At 47.0% G+C, this 20220-nt stretch overlaps 3 protein-coding genes across 4 annotated transcripts; 2 read left to right on the top strand and 1 right to left on the bottom strand.

Annotated features, from left to right (window-relative positions):
* Positions 1-966: 966 nt before the first annotated feature.
* Positions 967-5135, top strand: rab21 (RAB21, member RAS oncogene family). Of its 2 annotated transcripts, none has more exons than XM_061668256.1 (7): positions 967-1556; positions 3201-3260; positions 3337-3444; positions 3513-3576; positions 4511-4565; positions 4634-4722; positions 4818-5020. In XM_061668256.1, the coding sequence occupies exons 1-7, from the start codon at positions 1422-1424 to the stop codon at positions 4964-4966; spliced, it is 660 nt and encodes a 219-aa protein (XP_061524240.1). In that variant the 5' UTR covers positions 967-1421; the 3' UTR covers positions 4967-5020. The 2 variants fall into 2 exon arrangements, with proteins under 2 accessions (XP_061524240.1, XP_061524241.1); XM_061668257.1 differs by having other exon boundaries at positions 975-1556; positions 4876-5135.
* On the bottom strand, positions 4077-7553 carry LOC133397403 (tetraspanin-8-like). Its single transcript, XM_061668255.1, has 9 exons — positions 7335-7553; positions 6901-6969; positions 6646-6762; positions 6483-6557; positions 6312-6407; positions 6140-6247; positions 6022-6060; positions 5864-5947; positions 4077-5794 (listed from the first exon to the last, which is right to left on the bottom strand). Exons 1-9 carry the CDS (start codon positions 7392-7394, stop codon positions 5660-5662), a joined length of 783 nt encoding a protein of 260 aa, XP_061524239.1. The 5' UTR covers positions 7395-7553; the 3' UTR covers positions 4077-5659.
* ptprr (protein tyrosine phosphatase receptor type R) lies at positions 5135-18431 on the top strand. Its single transcript, XM_061668258.1, has 18 exons — positions 5135-5237; positions 5360-5445; positions 8137-8224; positions 9810-9991; positions 10850-10963; positions 11039-11188; positions 11516-11614; positions 13675-13743; positions 13811-13893; positions 13970-14089; positions 14326-14503; positions 14705-14789; positions 14909-14973; positions 15256-15393; positions 15464-15574; positions 15676-15830; positions 16117-16230; positions 16434-18431. Exons 1-18 carry the CDS (start codon positions 5141-5143, stop codon positions 16546-16548), a joined length of 2049 nt encoding a protein of 682 aa, XP_061524242.1. The 5' UTR covers positions 5135-5140; the 3' UTR covers positions 16549-18431.
* The last annotated feature ends 1789 nt before the right edge of the window (positions 18432-20220 follow it).

The following is a 20220-nucleotide window of genomic DNA, read 5'->3' as shown; positions in this document are numbered from 1 at the left end:
CCTCAACTCCTTGCAGTTGTACGTTGAGGAACGTTGTCCTTAAACTGTTGGACTATTTTCTCACACACTTGTTCACAAAGAGGTGAACCTCCTTTTCTACCCAAATCTTGTCTTTGTAGTGTATTCAATTCAATATAGGTTGAACATGATTTGCAAATCATTGTATTCAGTTTTTATTTATGTTTAACCCAATGTCCCAACTTCATTGGAATTGGGGTTGTACATTTCCAGTCATCTTGTCAGCTCTCCCCAAATCAGAACCAGAATCCTCTTTATTTGCCAAGTATGTCAAAAACCCACAAGGAATTTGTCGCCGCTGTTGTACGACAACAGACAGCCATTTTGACAAAAAGAAAGAACCAAAGAAATAACATTTTGAGACACAAAAAGGCACTACGGAGAGTCACTGAGCAACGAATGGTTCGCGATAATGTGGTAATGCTGATACAATTTTGCAAATGGTGCAGTCTTCAAGAAATTGAAGCAGTTTAAAGTGACTCGTAGTGCGATAATCTGGAACAGTGTCAATTGTGCAATTGGTGCAGATACTTCTCAAGCACATGAGTGGCCAGTATGGAATTGGAAGGGAACTCATGGCCAAAGGGAATGTCTGCTGGTTTGAACAATGTCGTGATCGCCAGCCAAACATTCACGTTCAATTTGGAGTCTTGAATGAAGATGAATGCGGGAGGAAGTCGGAGGACGGGAAGACCAAAGCCGAGGTTGGAAGGGCCCCCGTGACGAAAGATGTCGTGTCACAATCACATTCCAGTCCCACCGAGATGTGTCAGATGATGTCAGAATCATGAGGAAGAGCGGACCGTCGTCATGTGACACAACACAGATCGTCTCTCGCCAGGCGTCTTTCTCTGCTTCGCGTTGACGACACCGCGGTGTTTGTTTGTTTGTTTGTTTGTTTGTTTGTTGCGTGTTGACGGCCAGTCGTGTGACGTTGAACCCCAACACAGTGCAGAATGGTTACAAAGATGTCTGAATGACGTTTGGATGTGTGGACTGAGTTCACTTCACTTCTTGTTCAACACAACTGAAAACGAGACGTCGCCGCTTGGTCGACCAAGTGATGCCCTCGTGTAGAAGAGACGATCTGTGGCGCTCGTCGACTTACTTGGTGCAGCGACGCCATTAGTTGGATGAAAGTCAGACATTGGGTTTGTCTGACGACCGTTTGTCGAGCTTTTGAGTACGCGCTGGAAATATTGCTTTCATTTGAAAGTCAGCACAGCTGGGGACGTGTCTCCTTTTGATTTTAGTTTTTCTTTGGAGGGGAAAGGGGGGGCTCTTTTGTCCCGTTGGTAGGAAGCCGATGTGAGCTACGCAGGAGTTGCGTTCCGACGTGCTAAGTGTTAGCATTTTTAGCATCGGCGGGGCACGAGCTTGTTGTGACACATCGAGCGGCCGCCATGGCGGCAACGGGCGGCGGCAAGAGCTTCTCGTTCAAGGTGGTCCTGCTGGGAGAAGGCTGCGTGGGAAAGACGTCCATGGTGCTGCGCTACTGCGAGAACAAGTTCAACGACAAACACATCACAACTCTCCAGGTGAGGCGGGCGGGGCCCCTGGCGACCGCCTGAGCGGGATGTCGCAGGCGTGGGAAACGAGCATCCCTCGTCGCCGGGTGGCGTGTTGAGGGTGTCACTCGGCGGTGCTGGTGAACGCGTGTTTTTTGAGCCCCGACTCGGGATGAAAACCTCGCGGCTGATGATTGCCTTGACTGGCAGGTCCCACGTGTCATTTAGTTCCACACACGCACGCACGCACGCACAGTACTTGTCGTGTTGAGACTTGAAAACAAGAAGGAACAAATATGCAACCGAGCTCATGGTAAGACAACGTATTCTTTCGTAAGGAGCATGAAGTCTTGAGATCTGGGGCTGGTATCGTCCAGCAGTTAAAACGAGTCTTTCGAAAGTCTAGTCAACTAACTGCGTTGAAACTGTTGTCTTGGGTTGCGTCATGCGTGGATTTATTGATTGCTTGTTAACAAGTTGACGCAGGTTGGCAGGTGCACCCGGGGTGTGGGTTCTTCACACTGAAACGTGTCTGAATACTCCATGATGGAACAGTTCATGTATAAATTGAACAAGCTACCAATGTTTTGCGTGACGGTTCGTATGACAGGCTGCATTGATTTGATCAATTCAAAAGTCGTCGTCGTCAACTTGACGACTTTTTCAACCCCTCTTCACATTTAATTTTCCAAAAAGTGACGAGCGACTTCAATTTTCCCGCTAAGAAACAGACATACGCGGAATAATTGTGACATTGTTTGGCGTATGACAAGAAAGGCCACCGGAAGGCAATCGCAGAGTCAGTGTTGCATTTTGCCCAGAGTTCGATTTGGCCACATCGTGGAAACGTTTGACCCGAGGTATGTGCTTCCAATTATATTGCCGAGGTCACCTTGCTCCACTTGTGCAATTGCACGCGAGAGAGCTGGAGGGAGGGTGAGTGTACAGTTCGAGGGCTCCTTTTATGATGTTAGATAATGAACTTTTGTTGTTGGTTTTTCGGTGAATTACATTCAGGATCATGTTTTGACAAGACATTTTTTACCAAGAGGAAGCAATTGGTTTCAAAGCTTGTTCGGTATCAAGACAGACAAAGGAAATGCCAGAACGGGAAAAACAAACAAAAGCACAACTTGTTTTGCACGATGTCACTGTTCTCAAAGCAAAGGGAGAAAATCAGTTCCCATTGTAAATCGGATTTTATCTGGAAAAAAACCAAAATCCTGCTTTTATTTTAAGGCCATCTCACCGCAGTCTCTCGGTACGGTTGTGCGCGTTAGTCCAGGTTCATCTCAATAAATGAGAGTGGTGTCGAAAGCTTAATTTAGTGAGGTAGTTCAATTAAAAAAATGTCAAAGTCATACAGATGCACTACATACTCGGCAGAGTAAAATATTTCATGGATTTTGTTAATTGTGTCATTTTGACCGCGATAGGTACCCCAAATTCACCAACTCTGGAAACTAGAAAATTACGTAACACACAATCAAAAACCAATGGAAATGATTTTGATTGTAGAAATTAGGCTGGAATTTGCCCTGTGAAAAGTATGTTCCCCAAGTGTTGTATGAAACTAAAACATCATGTTTGAGTACTAAATGAAATAAATGGCCTTTTCTGCCAGATTGTCCTTCATGTGAAAGTGCGCCCGCGCGCGTGTGTGTTTGCGTACAGGCGTCCTTCCTCACCAAGAAGCTCAACATCACGGGAAAGCGGGTCAACCTCGCCATCTGGGTAAGACGCCGCGCTCGCAGTGCGCGTTCAGACCCGGGCAGGTCACGTGACCGTGCGCGTGCGTGTGTCGGTGCAGGACACGGCGGGTCAGGAGCGCTTCCACGCGTTAGGTCCCATCTACTACCGAGACTCCAACGGGGCCGTCCTGGTGTACGACATCACCGACGAGGACTCCTTCCAGAAGGTAACGGGCGACGTGCTAAGCCACGTCTTTGCCTCGCGCGTTCTTCTGAGCTCCCGTTTGCGTTGCAGGTGAAGAGTTGGGTGAGAGAACTGAGGAAGATGTTGGGGAACGACATTTGTTTGTGTATAGTAGGTAAGTGGCGGTCGTCGTCACCGCGACACAACGCGGCGACGGGGTCCCGACGGACGGGCCGTCGCTCGGGGTCTGCCAAATAATTAGCGAGAAATTGCCGTATTGTTTTAAAAAGTGCCAATGAAACAAACAAGTTCTTGAATTTCCCACTCGAGATGGATGAAAGATCTTGATTTCTGTCTGTTCAAAGCAACCCTGGAGAAAGAAAGTTGGAACAACAAAAGGTGTATTATTACAGAAGTATTTTTTGGGGGTTATTCTTTTTCAGATCAAATAGATTTTTTTTTTCAAGAATAGTGTTTTTTTTTTTTTTTTTTTTATGGTGAAAATATTGCTTTCTTCCCTCATGAGACTTTGACTTTATGACATTACATGATTCTCCGAAGATTATCACTTTTTATTCTGACAAAATACGTATTTGTTCCTGTTAGTTTTCTCGAATTATTAAAACTTCTTAATTCTCATAACATTACACACATACTAATTTTTCCAGCTAAAAATACATGGATGCTTTATTCATCCTGTGAGGGGAAATGAAATTGTCACAGGAGAAATATTCACACACATACTCGTGTATTAAGAATGTCGCAAAAACCAAAATACAAAGAGCAGAACTGATGCGTTATTAAAAGATCTCAATCCAAACTAAGTATTCAATGTTGCATGTTGGTCAGTGCAAAGCAATAAATAGTCTAATTATGCTTCAGTATTCAATATTGCAACATTTGTACAATTAGTGCCAAGTGGGAATATTATTCTTTACAGTTGTAATATTACAAGCTTTTTTCCTGAAAATATGAAATTGTTTAGTTCGAATGGCTTGGCTACGTTTCATTGGTGTTCGGATTATGGGGGTCCCCAGAAAAAAGGTCTCCCGGACCCGGAAAGTTTTTTGTTTTTTTTTAACCTCTGACTTCACCAAAATGTCGCGCAGGTAATAAAATCGATTTGGACAAAGACAGGAACGTCTCTACGGAGGAGGCGGAAAGGTGAGCGCTGACATCGTTGCGGCCGCAGCCCGTGCGTCGTCGTCTTCACGCGTTTGTTGTCGTCATAGTTACGCGACGTCGGTGGGGGCCAAACACTACCAGACGTCCGCCAAGCTCAACAAAGGCATCGAGGAGCTCTACTTGGACTTGTGTAAAAGTAAGAAGGCATTTTTCCTTCGCTCTCATTGATTACGTTCAACTTTGACGGCACACACGGGGCAACCAAATCATGTGTACGAAATGGACGTGTTGTGAGTCGTCGTGTGCATGTGAGTCGTGGCGACGGGTCACGTGACGTGCGTTCACGCAGGAATGATGGAGGCGGCCCAGGCCGAGGAGCGGTCGAAAGGAAACGTCGGCGGCCAATCGGTATCCGGTCGGCGAGGCGTACAGATTGTTGACGACGAGCCCCAGGCCACGCCCACCGGGGGATGCTGCTCGTCTGGCTAACGCACGCACACGTCTGTGGTCCGCTAAGGATGAGGGGAAGTTGAGAGAGTCCAAGTAGCAGGAAACATGCGAGCGTTTCCTGTCTAATTGGGAGTTGACGGCCACATGACATCACTTCCCGTTTGATGCGTGTTCATGGTGGTGGTGGTGGTGGTGGCTTCATTGTAAGATGGCGGCGTGCTGAGGTTGAAGCCGTGAGGAAACATTCCTCATGTTTAACATGTGAGCGCAAAAGTAACTGTGCATGTTGACTCTGTAATGAGCTTCGTTTGATTTGATACAATTAACTTTTGTTCAATAAATGCTTATCAAAGAAGTCATCTGTGTAATGTGTACTTTGGCAGACAAAGAAATGGCCGGCCAAGTGACAATTCTCACGCCCGAAAAAAATGGCAACACAAATGACCAGGATACAAGGATGCTCGGACAAGTAAGGCGAGTGCTTGACTGGGATCGACTCAACAAATCTTGAATGTTGTCACAGTGGTGGTTTTTATTTGGGACGCAACACGACTTTCAACTTGAGTTAGTCGTCTTTGCAAATATTAAAAGTGACAGAAAGCGGGAGTGCGGTTTTATTCGTAACAAACAGCAGAGGAACACTGCAGCGACAGCCTCCGAGCAGAGGGTGGCGCCGCGCCCTACTACATGGGCGCGTCCCGCAGCTCCTGGTACTTGGGGGGCGCCGGCTTGAAGAGGGCGGGCACCAGCAGCACGGCAGGGCGCGCGCCCGCATGCAACTGACTGATGAGGACTGACGACAGCGTCAGACCCAGCAGCTGCCGAACGGGAAACAGGAAGTCACATCGCTGCCGACGTGCCCGACCCGAGCCCAAAAGGATTCTTACCGCCAAGGTGGCCAACACGAAGGCCATCCCCATCACGATGTCAAAGGTCAAGAGGACGAAGTGGACCATGATTGGGAAGCACGGCTGCGTGCGAACGACCAATCGGCAGTCAGCAAATTTCAACTCGGCCGTCGTGTGACCAGCGTGACCAAACTCACCTGGCGGAAGACGGACTTCTTCATCTGGAGCATCATGAACTGTAAAACGCACGCACACAGGTCAGTCGAGTTCACGCTACCTTGAGCGTGGGAATTTCCAAAGTCGTCGGTGTCTCACGTTGTAACCGACGTCGCGACATTTGCCCTCCGCCGGCTCGTCGCACAAGCACGAGTCCGGAAGCTCCTGGCGCCAGTCGTCCGAGCTGAACACGCCGCAGCACTGCAGCTGCACGCGCAAGATGTCAGTTGGTGACATCATCAGCATGCGCCGGACCTCCTGCTCATCTCACCGTTTCCTGAATGACGTTGGTGATTTTCTTGGTCTTCTCGTTGGCTTCGTCCAACGGCAGCAGCTGGCGAAACTTGTCCGACATCACGCCCTCCAACTGTGAAAATGCACACGCACGCAAGTTACATGACGACAGTCGCGTGAATGCGCTCGTGTGTTTTGTAGGCGTTACCTCGGGACGCACGGCCGCCAGGGAGATGCCAACGCGCAACATCATCAGTGTGCCAATCACCATACACACCAGGAACTTCACACGGAAAAGGTGAACAGAACATCCTGTCTGAAGGGGAAGTTGACAAGACGAGTGCGCAGTGCGCGTGACACGCCGGACTCACCACGATGAGCGCGGGTAGACTCTGGCGGTGCGCGCCGTACGCGCCCACGGCGGCGATTGCCATAGTAACAGTGCCCACCACATACAGCAAGATCAGGCCGGTGTAGCGGCCCTCGAGCTGGAACGGCACAACGACCTTGTGTGTGGCCGCTTACGCGCACATGAGGAATGAGTGCGTGGGCGTGTACGTCTGAGTGTGTGCGTAGGTATTTGCGTGTGATGGTTCACATGGAATAGCGTGTGTGCGCGCGTTTACCGATGCATCATTGGAGCGTGTGACCGCCTCCACCAGCAGCGCCAGGCAGATAATGGCGCCCCCTACAATCTGTCGGGAAATTAACAAGTCAAATTAACTTTTTGGAACGCCTGGCAATGGCAGGTCACGTGTTGTTTGACAAAGGCGCATTCCCGCCTTGGGGGAGTTTGTCTTCCTTTAAGGAAGCTAACGGGAATCACTTTAAAACTCCTCACAGGATTTGAACCCAGAACCTGTCGACTGTGAGGCACACTTGCTCACCACGACGTAAACGTGCTACACGTGGGGTAATCATGTTGAGGTAGACTTTTAGCAATTGTCGAAACACGTCCAAGAGTGTTGACGGTCAAGATAAGGAAGAAGCTAACGTTAGCATGTTGACTAGCAAGTGCGCACTTTTAACTGAGCGGAAGAAGAAAAGGAAGGCAACTCACTGCGAAGAAAACGTTGGACACAATCAAGCTAATCTTCACGCAGCTTTTCACTTGAGTCATGGTCGCCTTTTTCCTTGGTGGCGACGACAGAAAAATGAGAAAAGTTGGAGCGGGGGATTATCTCAGTCTGCGCGTTGAATGAGGGAGGAGGCCAAGGTAAATGACTTACCTGACCTGCCAAATATGGGCATTTCCGGTCCTGGGTGGCCCTTCCGCGAAGGGCCATGGAAATCTTGAACAAGCGAGCCGATGGTGACAAAAACAAACAAAACGATCAGGGCTTTTTTTTTTTTTTTTTTTTTTGGTATTAATCTTAATGGCGTGATGGTGAGTTGTAATTACTGACTGACGGATTGACATACTACTCAGAATTATATTTGTTTTTAAAATATCACCACTTTTACTAATAGTAGTACTACTTTTAAAAGTACTACTACAAATAAAATATGAAATAATTCACGTTATGATTATAATGATCAATTTAATAATTGTAATGCAAATGATAAAAATACAACCCATTGAAAAAATGACTGCTCCTGCTCATAAAATAATGACCAAGTGCATGTTCAAAGTCAATCTATCCTTTTCGCCACTCAATGGCATTCAAGTCTACTTTCTTCACTGCGGCGCACACCGCAATGAATCCTCATGTCAGGACAGCTGCTCGTTGCCCACCAATTCTTCCCTCATTTCAGCTGCTGCCAAACAATCCATGTCGTCATCATTTGACATTCCTGCTAGCTTCCTTCCGGTTTCTTTGTGTTGACGTGAGGACTCATGTGGTCTCCTTTTGCCGCTGCAGACGGCGTCCGTGTTGTGGATGAAGATGAGGAGCACCGGTGGATGTTTGCTGCTGGCCCTGATGCTCCTCTGCTGGCTGACGTGCGCGGGTGAGCGTCGACAATAATCCGCTTCATTCACATGCCAACAATAACAATGAACACCTTCACTGGTGTTCGCTTCACGTGCTAGCAACGACTTCATTGATAATAGCCTAAATTGGCTTCACATGCTAGCAACGCTTTCATTGACATGAGCCTAAATTAGCTTCATATGCTAGCAACGCCTTCATTGATATTAGCTTCCGTTCGCCTCACATGGTAAGAAGGTCGTCGTCAAGTAGTATGCACGCGTGTGTTTGTCGTGTATTCGTACGTGTGAGCGTGTGGTTGGGATGAGTGTGTGTTTGAGTGTGACCGCGTGTGTTTCGTCCGTTCGCGAATGTTTCGTTCAGAAGAACGAATCTTTTTAGTGAACGAACTGAACCGAATGAGTTTATGATTCAGGCGGGGGTGGGACTTAAGTGAACTGAGTGATTCGTTCGTTGAACTTATCATGAGCGATCCGTTTGACACGAGCTTCGTTTGTGATCCGCTAAGGAGCGATGTTCGAGTACGATGAGTACGATGAGTGATTCGTTTGCGCAAGGAACGACGTACGACGCAGTGAACGTACTCATGAGTGATTTTAACCGCAAGTCCTGACGTCCTCGCAGGGATAGCTTTCACTAGCAGCTTCAAGCTAACGGCTAATGTTTTTTGTCAGTCAAGCACGTACATTTAAAATAAATGGAAATGAATAATGAATGTATATACGTACACACACATATCATTGTCTCTAATGCGATTATGAAAGATTTTTATTTCATAATAATAATAATACATTCAACTTCTATAGCGCTTATCAAGACACAAAGATGCTTTCCACTAATCAGATAGCAATAACAGTCAGATGAGTGAGCAGAAAGCCCGGCTGGCGGGGCTGGTGTCAGTGACGCCGTCCACAGCGGTGGAATGCAGAAAAGTCACGCCGGCTGGCGAGAGCCGAGCTGGACGTCAGGGGACGCGGAAGGATGGTCGGTAGCTGAGCTCGCTGCACACATGTTCACGACTGTTTGAGAGCTTGCTGAGAGAGAGAGAGAGAGAGATTGGTCTGTGATCATTTAGCCGAAGTGTTTTTTTTTTTTTTTTTTTTAATATAAATCTCCCCGCCTTTCCTAGTTTACAATACATGACACCAACTACGCAAAGCACTCCGGTGAATGTGTTGAGTGAACGTGAACCTCAGGGGTGGAGCATTTACTGAATGAGGAAGCACTTGAATGATTTTGTGAAAAAGAACTGAACGATTCCATTGAATGATTCTCTTTAATGAACTGATTCGAATGATTCAGTACACTCAAAAGAACTGCCGTGCCCATCACGACTGTCCGTAAGACTGTGCGCACGTCCAAGTATTTGTCTCCAACTCCACCTGTGATTGGCTGGCAGTACTTCCCATGACATCAAAGCCGTCCAATCAGAGCAGGCCTGAGTTCATGCTCGTTATAGCGACCACGACGCCGTCACCAGGGAGGAGGGCGAAAGTGGTGTCTGCCTCCCGTTTGTTGTGAAAGGGTGCCGCGTGTGTTGTTGTCTTGGAGGAGGTGGAGCCCGTTTCAATGTTGTCTCTAACGCCACCTGCCGGTCTCCTCAGAGTCATCCTCAGGCGAGCACGAGCTGCGTAACGCCGACTCCTCGGACTTGAACCCGCATCCGGACGGCAGCGTGCCGCCTCCCCGACACCGCTGGCATCATCGTCATCATCTTCATCATCACTCAGGTGGCGAGGTTCACGTGGAGCACGCCACTGTGGCCGCACGCCATCTGGTTACTATGGTGACAGCCGTCTGTCTTTTCTGTCCGCCCATCTATCGAAACATTTTTCTTGATTTCTTTCTTTCCAGCCGCCTGTCTGTCCGTCCATCTATCTGTCCGTCGACCCGTTTATCTTCTGTTCATCTCGGGGGACGAAAAACTTTGTGAACCCTTATGGAATTTCTGCAATTTAAGCATAAATCGTGGATCAAATGTGGTCTGATCTTCATCAAGTCACAGTCTGCTTCAACTCATCTCTCACAAACAATGACATGTTTTTATATTTTTATTGGAAAGAGCATGGATAGGACAGGGAGGAAAATGGAAGTGAACCCTTTGATTGAATGACTGCTCGACCCTTGACCCCTCGGGAGCAGTCACCTCAAGCAAACATTTCCTGTAGTTGCCGATGAGACGCGCACAAGAGTTGTTCAATCGTAGCAGACATCTCCTGCAGAAATCTTGCGGAACGGCAAGTTTTTGGAAAAAGGAATGGTTGTCATCTGCAACTCCAGCAAAGCGTTTGCTTGAAGTTACTGTTGCAAAGGGTCGAGGGTCAACCGGGTATTTACTTACTTTTTCCTACTGGTCGTGTGAATGTTTCCGTGTTAATTTTCAGTGAAAATATGAAAACATGTTAGTTTGTTGGCTTGAGTTGAAGCAGATTGTGTTTGCTTATTCTTGTGATTTTGATTAAGATCAGACTACATTTGATGAGCAGTTTATAGCGAAATTAAAGACATTCCAAAGGATGGAGCGACTTTTCCTCCCACGCATGTTTTTATCCATCTGTCTGTCCATCAACATCCTCGTGTCCATGCGCTCACCTGCAGTATATCAAATTTATCTCCAGCATGATACTTTGTGTTGTGTTTGCAGTTTTTGGCATTGGATGTCCGCAGTCTGAACACGGCTCTTCTTCGTTGGTTTCGCGGCGGCGTGGCGGCGGCGCTGGGAGTTCCTGTCGGCCTCGTCCACATCAACGCTGTCGATGTGAGGACGCACGCCTCTGCTTATTGAGACAGACTTTCATTGACTGACGGATTGATTGACTGGCGGCTGCGGCAGGAGGAGAAGAACGGCGTGGAGTTCTTTGTGTCCTCGGAGCGCCCGGATGATTCCGAGCCCCGCCCGGCCCGGGACGTGGTCCGATCGCTTGACGTCAGGGTGCTTCATCGCCACCTGGCGCACTTTGGCATCACCGAAGTCTCCACCGAGGTGAAAACAAACACGAGATACGAATTTATCTCCACAAAACATTCATTAGTGGCAACATAATCGGTACGGGCACACAAAATACTCATTTGTGGGGTTACTATCGTTCTCTTAAACAACACGGCCGTGCGGATAATCAAATGGAGCGCACCTTTGCCAGAAACTGCATTTTGTCATGTCGTTTCCAGAAAAGGTGTGCTCCATTTGCTTACCCACAGTCCAGGAATGATGCTAATATTATTTGTATGTCACTATACTTAATATTGCGTTTGAATTGCTTTTCTAATGTGTGTGTGTGTGTGTGTGTGTGTGTGTGTGTGTGTGTCGAAGAACGTCCTGCAGGGGCCGCCACGGGAGCACGCGCGGCGGCAGGAGTGCTTCTACATCCTCTTCTTCACCATCTTCATCATGGCCCTCGTCTGCTCGATGGTACCAGCGAACGTCTGAAACCGACACATTAACGTCACGCTTTCGTCTGCGACGCAACTTGAAGGATAAAAAAATTAACACGTTTCACACACACACACACACCCCCACATTCACACATTTACTCACACGAACATTATGTACACTCGCAAATCGGTGAATACTGACATACAGCACTCACACCCATACTCAATCATTCACACCAATGCAAGTCATGTTTATTTGTCTAGCCCTAAATCACAAAAGAGTCTCAAATTCACACTATGAAACGCATACAATCTCATTCTCAAACACAAAGACACTCAAGCGTTCACTCAATTACACACACTCACACAAACACACGCATGCACATGCATACACGCTCATAGGCACACAAGGTCACACTTACTGACATTCTGAAAGCTAGTCGCACACACACACACACACACACACACACACACACATCCTCATACAAACGAGCATGGCATAAAAAAGTCAATATAGTGGAGCACCGCATATTTGTGGTTTGGATTCACCCATTCGTATGTCTGTCACAATAATGACTATATCGTCTTAACGTTCGATAAATTAAATTATGATGATAGTTTTTTCATACTCGAGAAATGGTCATTGTCGTGGTGAGCCGACAGAGTTGGACGGCCGTGTCGTTAGCCGCTAGCGGGCTCGTGGAACGCCGGCGGACCGCTATGCTCCTGCCGGTGTTGGCCGCGTCCGATATTCCACAGCCTTGATGTTCGTGTGGCGCGTCGATTCACACAACAGAGACACATCAGGAATAGTTAACGGTTTGTTGTGTTCGGCAGCTAACGACTAGCCTGCGAGCTAATGAGTTAAGGAGCTAAACGGCTCGCTCCACCGCGGCGATGTCGATTAAAACATCAGAGCTTCGCTCCGAGTTGCTGTGCGTTAGTCCCCAATTAACGCAAACACGGGAGGAAAAGTCGCTCAATCCTTTGGAATGTCTTTAATTTCTCTCTAAACTGCTCATCAAATGTAGTCTGATCTTAATCTGTTCATTAAACATAACCTCAGTGGCACACGTTATTCAGCCCATAGTTGACGACGGCGAACGCCAACGTATGTTTGATTGACGGGCGAAGGGCTCGTCTTCAGCGGACCGACCACACAGGAGCCGGGTTTACATGGAGACTTTTTTGTCATTCCGAATGAAATCCTTCCGATTGACGATCTCCGGTCAACTGTTCCCACGTGACGCGACGCGATCTATTCCGATCGGGTGGACACACGACGTGGGCTACATTTCATCAGAACAGCCGTGAGACATGTGAACGTCACGTCATTTATCAAGATGGAGGTCTGTCGTCTTTTCAGCACACGAGTTGGCAGTTTTTATACGTTTGTTGAAAAAAATGCTTCATTTCAAAACAAACTTATAAGTAGCGAGAACAATATCTCTGTCGCATACATGCGCCATCAGGAGCTGGCATATTCTGCCTGTTTATTGCGATGGGGCTTGTTTATATGGAGCATTTTCATTCGGTTAGGGCTTCTAAAGCGATTCTGATCGGAATAGAAGGCTCCATGGGAACCAGGCTGGTCTTGCAGCTCTTTAGTCTTGAGTTCAGACCGAGGGGGATCCATATCATAGAGTCAAGAAAAACAACTGAATACAGAAACAAGAAATTATAATCCTAACAACAATACTGATTTAAAAAGAAAAGAAATAAACAAAAAATAATAAGGGCAGCCCTTATCGTTCATGATTTCAGAGGCATTAAAAAAAAAACATCATTTATCGTGGGTTTTTGGTACAATACATAGTAAAAATTGCCATCTTGAGAGGACTCCCCATTAGCAATTAAAAAAAAAAAAAAAAAAAAAAACATTCCCTTTTTTTCCCCCCCCAGTTTAGTTTTCCCCTTTTTGCATTTCAAACCCCCAAAGCACTGATTGTAGGTATATCCCCGCATATTTAAAAAAATCAAAAATGCTTCCAACGGAATTATAATGAGCGTCAATTATCGGCGGATTTTCGCTCTCGTCCACAATCCGTGCATCCATTTCCTATCGTTCTTATCCTTTCCACGTTTGTTCTTCTGCAGCTTTTCTATCGTCTCAAGAAAACTTGGAAGCCGCAGCCGAAAGCTGCGCCCCTTCATTTCACCGCCAAGGTATTCTGCGAGAAGGTAAGCCATGATTGGCCCTCGACGATGTTGACCTTTTGACCGACGTTGGCAGGCGGCCACGCACGCTCCCCGGCGGCGTCGGCCGATCGCGGCGGCCCGGCCGCTTCCCGCGCCCGCCCTCCCGCCGCCGCCCAGGTACGCCCGCTGTCCCGCAGTGCACCCGTCTGCGTGTCTACGTCCCGTTGTCCGCCCTGTCGTCATCTCCCTCTAGCCCCGCCCATTCCTCCGAAGTCGACCGCGCCCCCCTGGCGAGCGTCGCGCCGGTAGCGAATGAGCTGGAGCCGTGCAGCTCCCCCTTCAGGATGAAACCGTCATCACGACTACAAGAAAGGTCAACTGTGTGCGTGTGCGTGTATATGGTTTTGAAGGTCATTGTTTGTTTGCTAATGATCTTTGGGACTGCATCTGATGAAGGAAGATCAGAGCAGGATGTTTGCGTGTAAATGTGTGTGCGCTGGATATCAGCCAATCAGCAATCGGCTAGGGAGGAAGTAGCAGCTCCGAAGTTGCCCTCCCTCTCGACGGCGGCTCGCGTTGTCCTTGAAGCGGTCCCGATGTCGTCCTCAGACGCGGCTCCAACGTGACGCTCGTTCTCGACATGTCGGTGCCCGTCGGCATCGCCGTGGTGACGCCGCCTAGGGAAGAGGCGGCCCGCGAGTATCTGATGGCCGCGGGTCACGCGCTCACGCCGCAGCGACTGCGTGACCTCGTCAAAGACGCGCACACGCTACATGCAGAGTTCTCGGTGAGTCGCGTGACCAGTTTGAATGCGCATGCACGCAAGCAGACAACACACACACACACACACACAGGACATGCACTCATGAGGCGCACACGCACACAAATATGAGACACGTGTAAGCACACGGGATGCCCAAGCAGGGGACGCACACGCAAACATGTGACACACAGTACGTGATCTCAAAGTGTGTGCGTGTCTTGTCAGGAGATCCCAATGAACTTCACGGATTCAAAGCAGGCGGACGTGCCCAACCACGGAAGCAAAAACCGATACAAGACCATCCTGCCCAGTGAGTCCTGGTTGCGAGGTGACCGAAACAAACTCGACCCGGAAGTGTCTTGATGTTGTCTGACCAATCAGGAGACAGGAATGTCCGCATGTAAATGTCCTGCGCTTGTCTCCTGCCAGATCCTCATTCCAGAGTCGTGCTGCAGTCCCCGCTCAGCACCTACATCAACGCCAACTACATCCGGGTGTGTGTGTGTGTGTGTGTGTGTGTGTGTGTGTGTGTGTGTGTGTGTGTGTGTGTGTGTGTGTGTGTGTGTGGTGGGGGGGTGGTTAAGCAAAGATTCAAACACATGGAGTGAAAGTTTTCCCACAATGGCTGTTTCCGGTCAGGAAGCAGGGAGAACACAAAGTTTCCCAACATTTCCTGAGAAAATCTAAGTGCGTGTGTGTGCGTGCGCGCATGTCTCGTTTGTGTTTCCTTTGTGTGTGTTGCCCATGTGCGCTTTTGTTAACGTGTGACGTCTTAGGGTTACCGTGGCGACGAGAAGGCCTTTATCGCCACGCAAGGCCCGATGGTGAACACGGTGGACGACTTCTGGCTGATGGCGTGGCAGGAAGCGGCCCCCGCTATCGTCATGATCACCAAGCTCAAGGAGAAGAACGAGGTTTGAGCACGCGTTCCTCCTCAGACGCCGTGCCGCGGGGTTCTCGGCGCTCATTGGTCCTGCTTGGCAGAAGTGCGTCCTCTACTGGCCGGAGAGGCGCGGCATGTACAGGAATGTCGAGGTGGAGGTCAACGGCGTACGAGAGTGTCAACACTACACTGCCAGACACATCACGCTCAAGGCACCCACGCGCATGCCCACACACACCGATGTCAGTATTAACACACACACACACACACACACACTGACAGCTCGTTCCTTGGTGTGTGCGTGTGCGCGCAGTTTGGGCCTCGTACCCACACACTGCTTCATTACTGGTTCACGTCGTGGCCTGACCACAAGACGCCCGACGCCACTTTGCCGCTGCTGCAGCTGATGGACGACGTGGAGGCGGCGCGGCGGGCGGCGGCTTCGGGGCCCGTCATCGTACACTGCAGGTAACTGAGGCCAAACAGCGTGTCGGTGTCAACATTAGCTTCCAACATTAGCGCTAATGTTAGCTTCTGAAGTTACCTCCAATATTAGCATTTTAGGAAGACTGACGTTGGCTTCTGATGTTTGCTCCAACATTAGCTTCCAACGTGATGCGCTTCTAACATAAAATCTTCATGAACTTTGTGAATTGTTAATCGTAAAAGGTGCTGTAGAAATCTGAGCTCTTATGCTTAAAATTGTCATGATGATGATTTGACTGACCGCCTCTCCCACGACACTTTGCTTTAGCGCCGGGATCGGCCGCACGGGCTGCTTCATCGCCGCCAGCGTGGGCGCCCGGCAGCTGGCGGCGGAGGGCGCCGTAGACGTGCTGGCCATCACGTGCCAGCTGCGCCTGGACAGGTGAGACGCAGCTTGTGCTTCTCGCCACGAGAAAAAAGTAACGACGACCGACTATAACTTCTACTACATCAACAGCTATAGCAACAACAAGAATAAAAACGATTGTAACAACAACTGCAACAGCAACTAAAAAAAACTAGTATTTAACTACTACTAGAAAATCAAGTTGTGTATTGGAAATAAAAGCAAGTGTGTTTCCGCAGGGGCGGAATGATCCAGACGGCGGAGCAGTACCAGTTTGTCCATCACGCCTTGAGCCTGTACGAGTCCCGCCGGCGTCGCCGCGGCAATCTGACGTGCGAGGGCGGGGCTTGTTGACTTTGCCGGACGGGAGCGGGAGAAGAAGGAAGGTACACTTTGGCGGCCGAGGAACGTCTTTGTCGGTTTTCAACTGCAACTTCTGTTCCGACTTGTTTCAAATGCGTTCTTCCTGCACGGCCAACGTTCACACTCAATGGCCGTGTTTCACTTTGAAATTCCTAAAGAAAACCTATATACATCAATGGATAACTCATTTTTTATTGTTATGATTTATAATTGAGTCAATATAAGGATTTAACCAGTTCAGTAATCCATTCCAAAATGTTACCTGTGCAGTAATCCCCTGCTATAACGCTTGTACTTTTTGTCTGAAATACGTTTACAATGTGTTTTAAAAGTATTTAAATGTGATTACAGCATGTGGGAGGGTATTTGAAGACGAAACAAAAAAAGGTTTGAATTTTTATTCCATTATTGTATATCTATACATTTAAAAAATGTATTCAGAAACGTTTACAATGTGTCTAAAAAGTGTGTTTTAATCCATGGAAATGTGTTTAATGAGTGTGGGGGAGATATTTTAAGGGTTGAAAAAATTGCGTATGCTCTGGAATGTGGACAGAATTCACTATATTTGTGAATACATTTTGTCAATAAAATAAAAAATATTTATAAAATAAAGACTCACAAATACTTGAAGTCCCTGTTCACATTCCAGACCGCCCACAATTTTTTTCCAATGTTAATTTCTAAATAAAAAAGGATGGTAAAATAAAAAGTGAAGATGCATCGAGCATTTAAAAAAAAAATATATATATTTTTAAATCAAACCATTGTTTCATCAAATGTATTTTATATTTTATTTTATATGTATTTACAGTAAATTAGCATTTCATGAAATGAAATGATAAATAATACATTTCAAAATGAATACATTTGAATTCACGTAAATGGTTGCAACAAATATTTCTGGACTCTCGATGTCCTCTGAATAAAAAATCTTTCAAAAGTGGGCCGTCGCTTGGCCACCTCTGCATTTGACCACAAATGTTTTTGTTGTTGTTGTTGTTTTAAACCCACAATGGTGCAGGCATCTCTTTGATTGTATATTTTTTTCTTTGCGCTCATAAGAACTTTATTTTTATATTGTTAATTCCAGATCGAGTGCGTGTACTGCGTAGCAGCCGTTTGTGTCAATTAAGGGAGAAAACCTTAAAAAAAGGAAAGCAAAATGTCCCAAATCTGCATGAAAAAAAAGTGGTTAAAATCTCATTTTCATCTTTTTGTGATGGAAAAGCACTTTAGACCTTCATCACCCTCATCATCACGTCACGTGACAATGTTTGTAGCCGGAGGCTAACGTGAGATTGTGGTTCGTTGTCATCATAAACGCAAATTGACTTGAATGTTTATTTTCTTGAATAAAGTCAATTGAAGGAAAACAAGCAAGGCTGCGCTGCGCTTTACTTCTGAAGGGGGCGCTGCAACTTATTCCAATCAATTCGACGTTATTTTCCATCGTGTCAGACGATATCTCAAGACAGGTTTTGGGTTTCAAGCAAAGATGAAAGTTTGCAGTCCGCAATATGTGCAACCTACTTCTGCATTGGGCAAAACAGGTCGCAGCACGTCCTCCTCCTCCTCCTCCTCGCTCGACTGGACGGTGAAGGGGACTGTCACGAAGCAAACGTGCAAACTTGAAATTTTATGAACGCGAGATGCCACCAAAGATGACAGCAGCCGAGGATGAGGCTGGGTTCATGTTTTCATCGATTTGTCTCAATAGAAATGATCGACATGTGTTGAACAATCGTGTCACCAAACCACAGTCACGCTTGTTAGCCTAGCATACACGGGAAGCCGGTTCTCCCGTTTAGCACGTTTGTCACAATTGTGACATTCCTCGTATAGCGGAATAGGGTTGAAAAAAATTCAAGCGACCTTTCCGATTTGGGTTTCAAGACCAGGTTTGAGTTTCTAATGAAGGTTTTAAACGAGGGTTGCGGTGTGGTGAGTTGTGGTGCGGGGCGGCTGTCTGCCTCCAGCCATTGGCCAATATAGAAACGCGTGACATCGTGCTCGAGTAATTATCGCTGCAATCATGAAATCTATATCGATATATCTATCTATATATATATATAAAGAGAACGTCAATGTTTTGCGTTGGATGAGTGCCAATGTTGCCAGCGTTTGCGTGTCAAGTGAGACTGGATGGCCGTCAGCTTGTGTGGAATGTGGAAGGAAGGAAGGAAGGAAGGACAGGATAGGATGTGGATGCCGATGCCGATGCCGAGCAGGCTCGCGACCTCACACGAAAGCGCAATCAATACTTTGACTTCCCGCAGACATCAGTGTCTTAACATTCCTCTGATTATTGTCATCATAATAATCAGCATTATTATGACTTATGATTTCATACCCATGAGGTGAGGAGCACGTGCTCAGGGCGCTGCTTGCGGCCTCAAGGGGGCGCCGAAAAATTGGGTGAATATTTACCTTCTCTATAATTCTATTCATAGGAATTATTACTATGAACTCTGAATTTCAACTTAAAGTAATTCGACATGAAGGAAAGGAACGAGGACAACAATGAAATAAGCAAAGAGGCGCAAGGTGAACTTTGTACTTTGAAATCAGCGTTCTCGTCCGGAGCTTAAAAAGTGACTTTCGCCAACCGCAAACGGGATGGAAACAAATAACGCGACGAGTGATTCTTTGTGAAGGTTCTGCTGCAACAGAACACTTTGTGCACGATTAAATCATCTCCACCATTGTTGTTCATGAGCTACTTCATATTTTAGTCGAACGTGAAGTGAACGTTATTGAGAATGGGCTCACTCTGGTGTCAAACCACGTTTTTGGAAGGAAAGTTCCTTTTCATTCTTTTGTGAGGGACTTCCAGGACAAAGCCCGGCTGAACACACTAAATTACGAGCCTTCAGATGTCGCGGTAACAACGCCGTATTTGGCAACCCATTCAGAGCAGCCGCCATTTATGTTTACATCACAACTGCGTGAGTGCGCGAGGTGCGTTCAGGGACACTGCGTAAACGGGAGGGAATGTGGTCTTTGGTACATAATTGTACAAAGTGATGACGAGGAAAATTATTATTTGTATCAGAATGCTTGAGTGAAAACACTGTTCGATCACACGTACTGTGTTGCGTGTTTGTTTTCTCCAAAAAGACAAAAGTCCTGTTTTTGTTTAAAATCCTCCTTTAAAAAAAAACAAAAACATTCAGGCAACAAGTTTGTCCACATTTTTGAAATTGTAGGGTGAAAGCTGCAACGGGCTACTATTGTGGACTGAATGGGTGGCAACAATGAGGAAATGAAATGCCAGTATTTTTAGGGCAGAAAAGTACATCAGCAAACTTTTTTTGGGGGGGGGAAGAACTATGAACTCAGTTCAAAAATGTTAATGATGAACTATGAACTGAACTAGTTCAACTGAACTTTTAACTCGTTCCCGTAGAAAATGAACTTTCCCAACACTGATCTCAACGAACCTGAAGAAAGACATGTCATTTAAAGTGCAGGCACAGCAGCGCTTCCACACTGTGTAACCCTCACCTGCATTGAATTAACTCTTGAGTGCCTGCGTTAGTTGCTGTATGTTTCTACGTTTATGATGGCGGTGGTAGTTGCACTTTAAATGGTATATGAAAATAAAGTCATTTCATGGTTGAGTAATATTTTTTAAATACTGACTTTGGTCGATCTTCAAAG

This window comes from Phycodurus eques, chromosome 22 (assembly GCF_024500275.1).
Source record: "Phycodurus eques isolate BA_2022a chromosome 22, UOR_Pequ_1.1, whole genome shotgun sequence".
In the NCBI taxonomy this organism is placed as follows: Eukaryota; Metazoa; Chordata; class Actinopteri; order Syngnathiformes; family Syngnathidae; genus Phycodurus; species Phycodurus eques.
This window is presented reverse-complemented; position numbering and strand designations above follow the sequence as displayed.

What these genes read in the sequence shown, in the direction of transcription:
- ptprr (XM_061668258.1), top strand. Translation starts at nt 5,141, where the DNA reads ATGCGTGTTCATGGTGGTGGTGGTGGTGGTGGCTTCATTGTAAGATGG. An exon ending in TCACCGAAGTCTCCACCGAG is followed by an intron (nt 11,189 to 11,515) that starts GTGAAAACAAAC and finishes TGTGTGTCGAAG; the next exon opens with AACGTCCTGCAGGGGCCGCC. An exon ending in TCATCACGACTACAAGAAAG is followed by an intron (nt 14,090 to 14,325) that starts GTCAACTGTGTG and finishes TGTCGTCCTCAG; the next exon opens with ACGCGGCTCCAACGTGACGC.
- rab21 (XM_061668256.1), top strand. Translation starts at nt 1,422, where the DNA reads ATGGCGGCAACGGGCGGCGGCAAGAGCTTCTCGTTCAAGGTGGTCCTG. An exon ending in GGGTCAACCTCGCCATCTGG is followed by an intron (nt 3,261 to 3,336) that starts GTAAGACGCCGC and finishes GTGTCGGTGCAG; the next exon opens with GACACGGCGGGTCAGGAGCG. An exon ending in CTACTTGGACTTGTGTAAAA is followed by an intron (nt 4,723 to 4,817) that starts GTAAGAAGGCAT and finishes ATGGACGTGTTG; the next exon opens with TGAGTCGTCGTGTGCATGTG.
- LOC133397403 (XM_061668255.1), bottom strand. Translation starts at nt 7,394, where the DNA reads ATGACTCAAGTGAAAAGCTGCGTGAAGATTAGCTTGATTGTGTCCAAC. An exon ending in TGTCCAACGTTTTCTTCGCA is followed by an intron (nt 6,970 to 7,334) that starts GTGAGTTGCCTT and finishes ATTTCCCGACAG; the next exon opens with ATTGTAGGGGGCGCCATTAT. An exon ending in GTCGCGACGTCGGTTACAAC is followed by an intron (nt 6,061 to 6,139) that starts GTGAGACACCGA and finishes TGCGTTTTACAG; the next exon opens with TTCATGATGCTCCAGATGAA.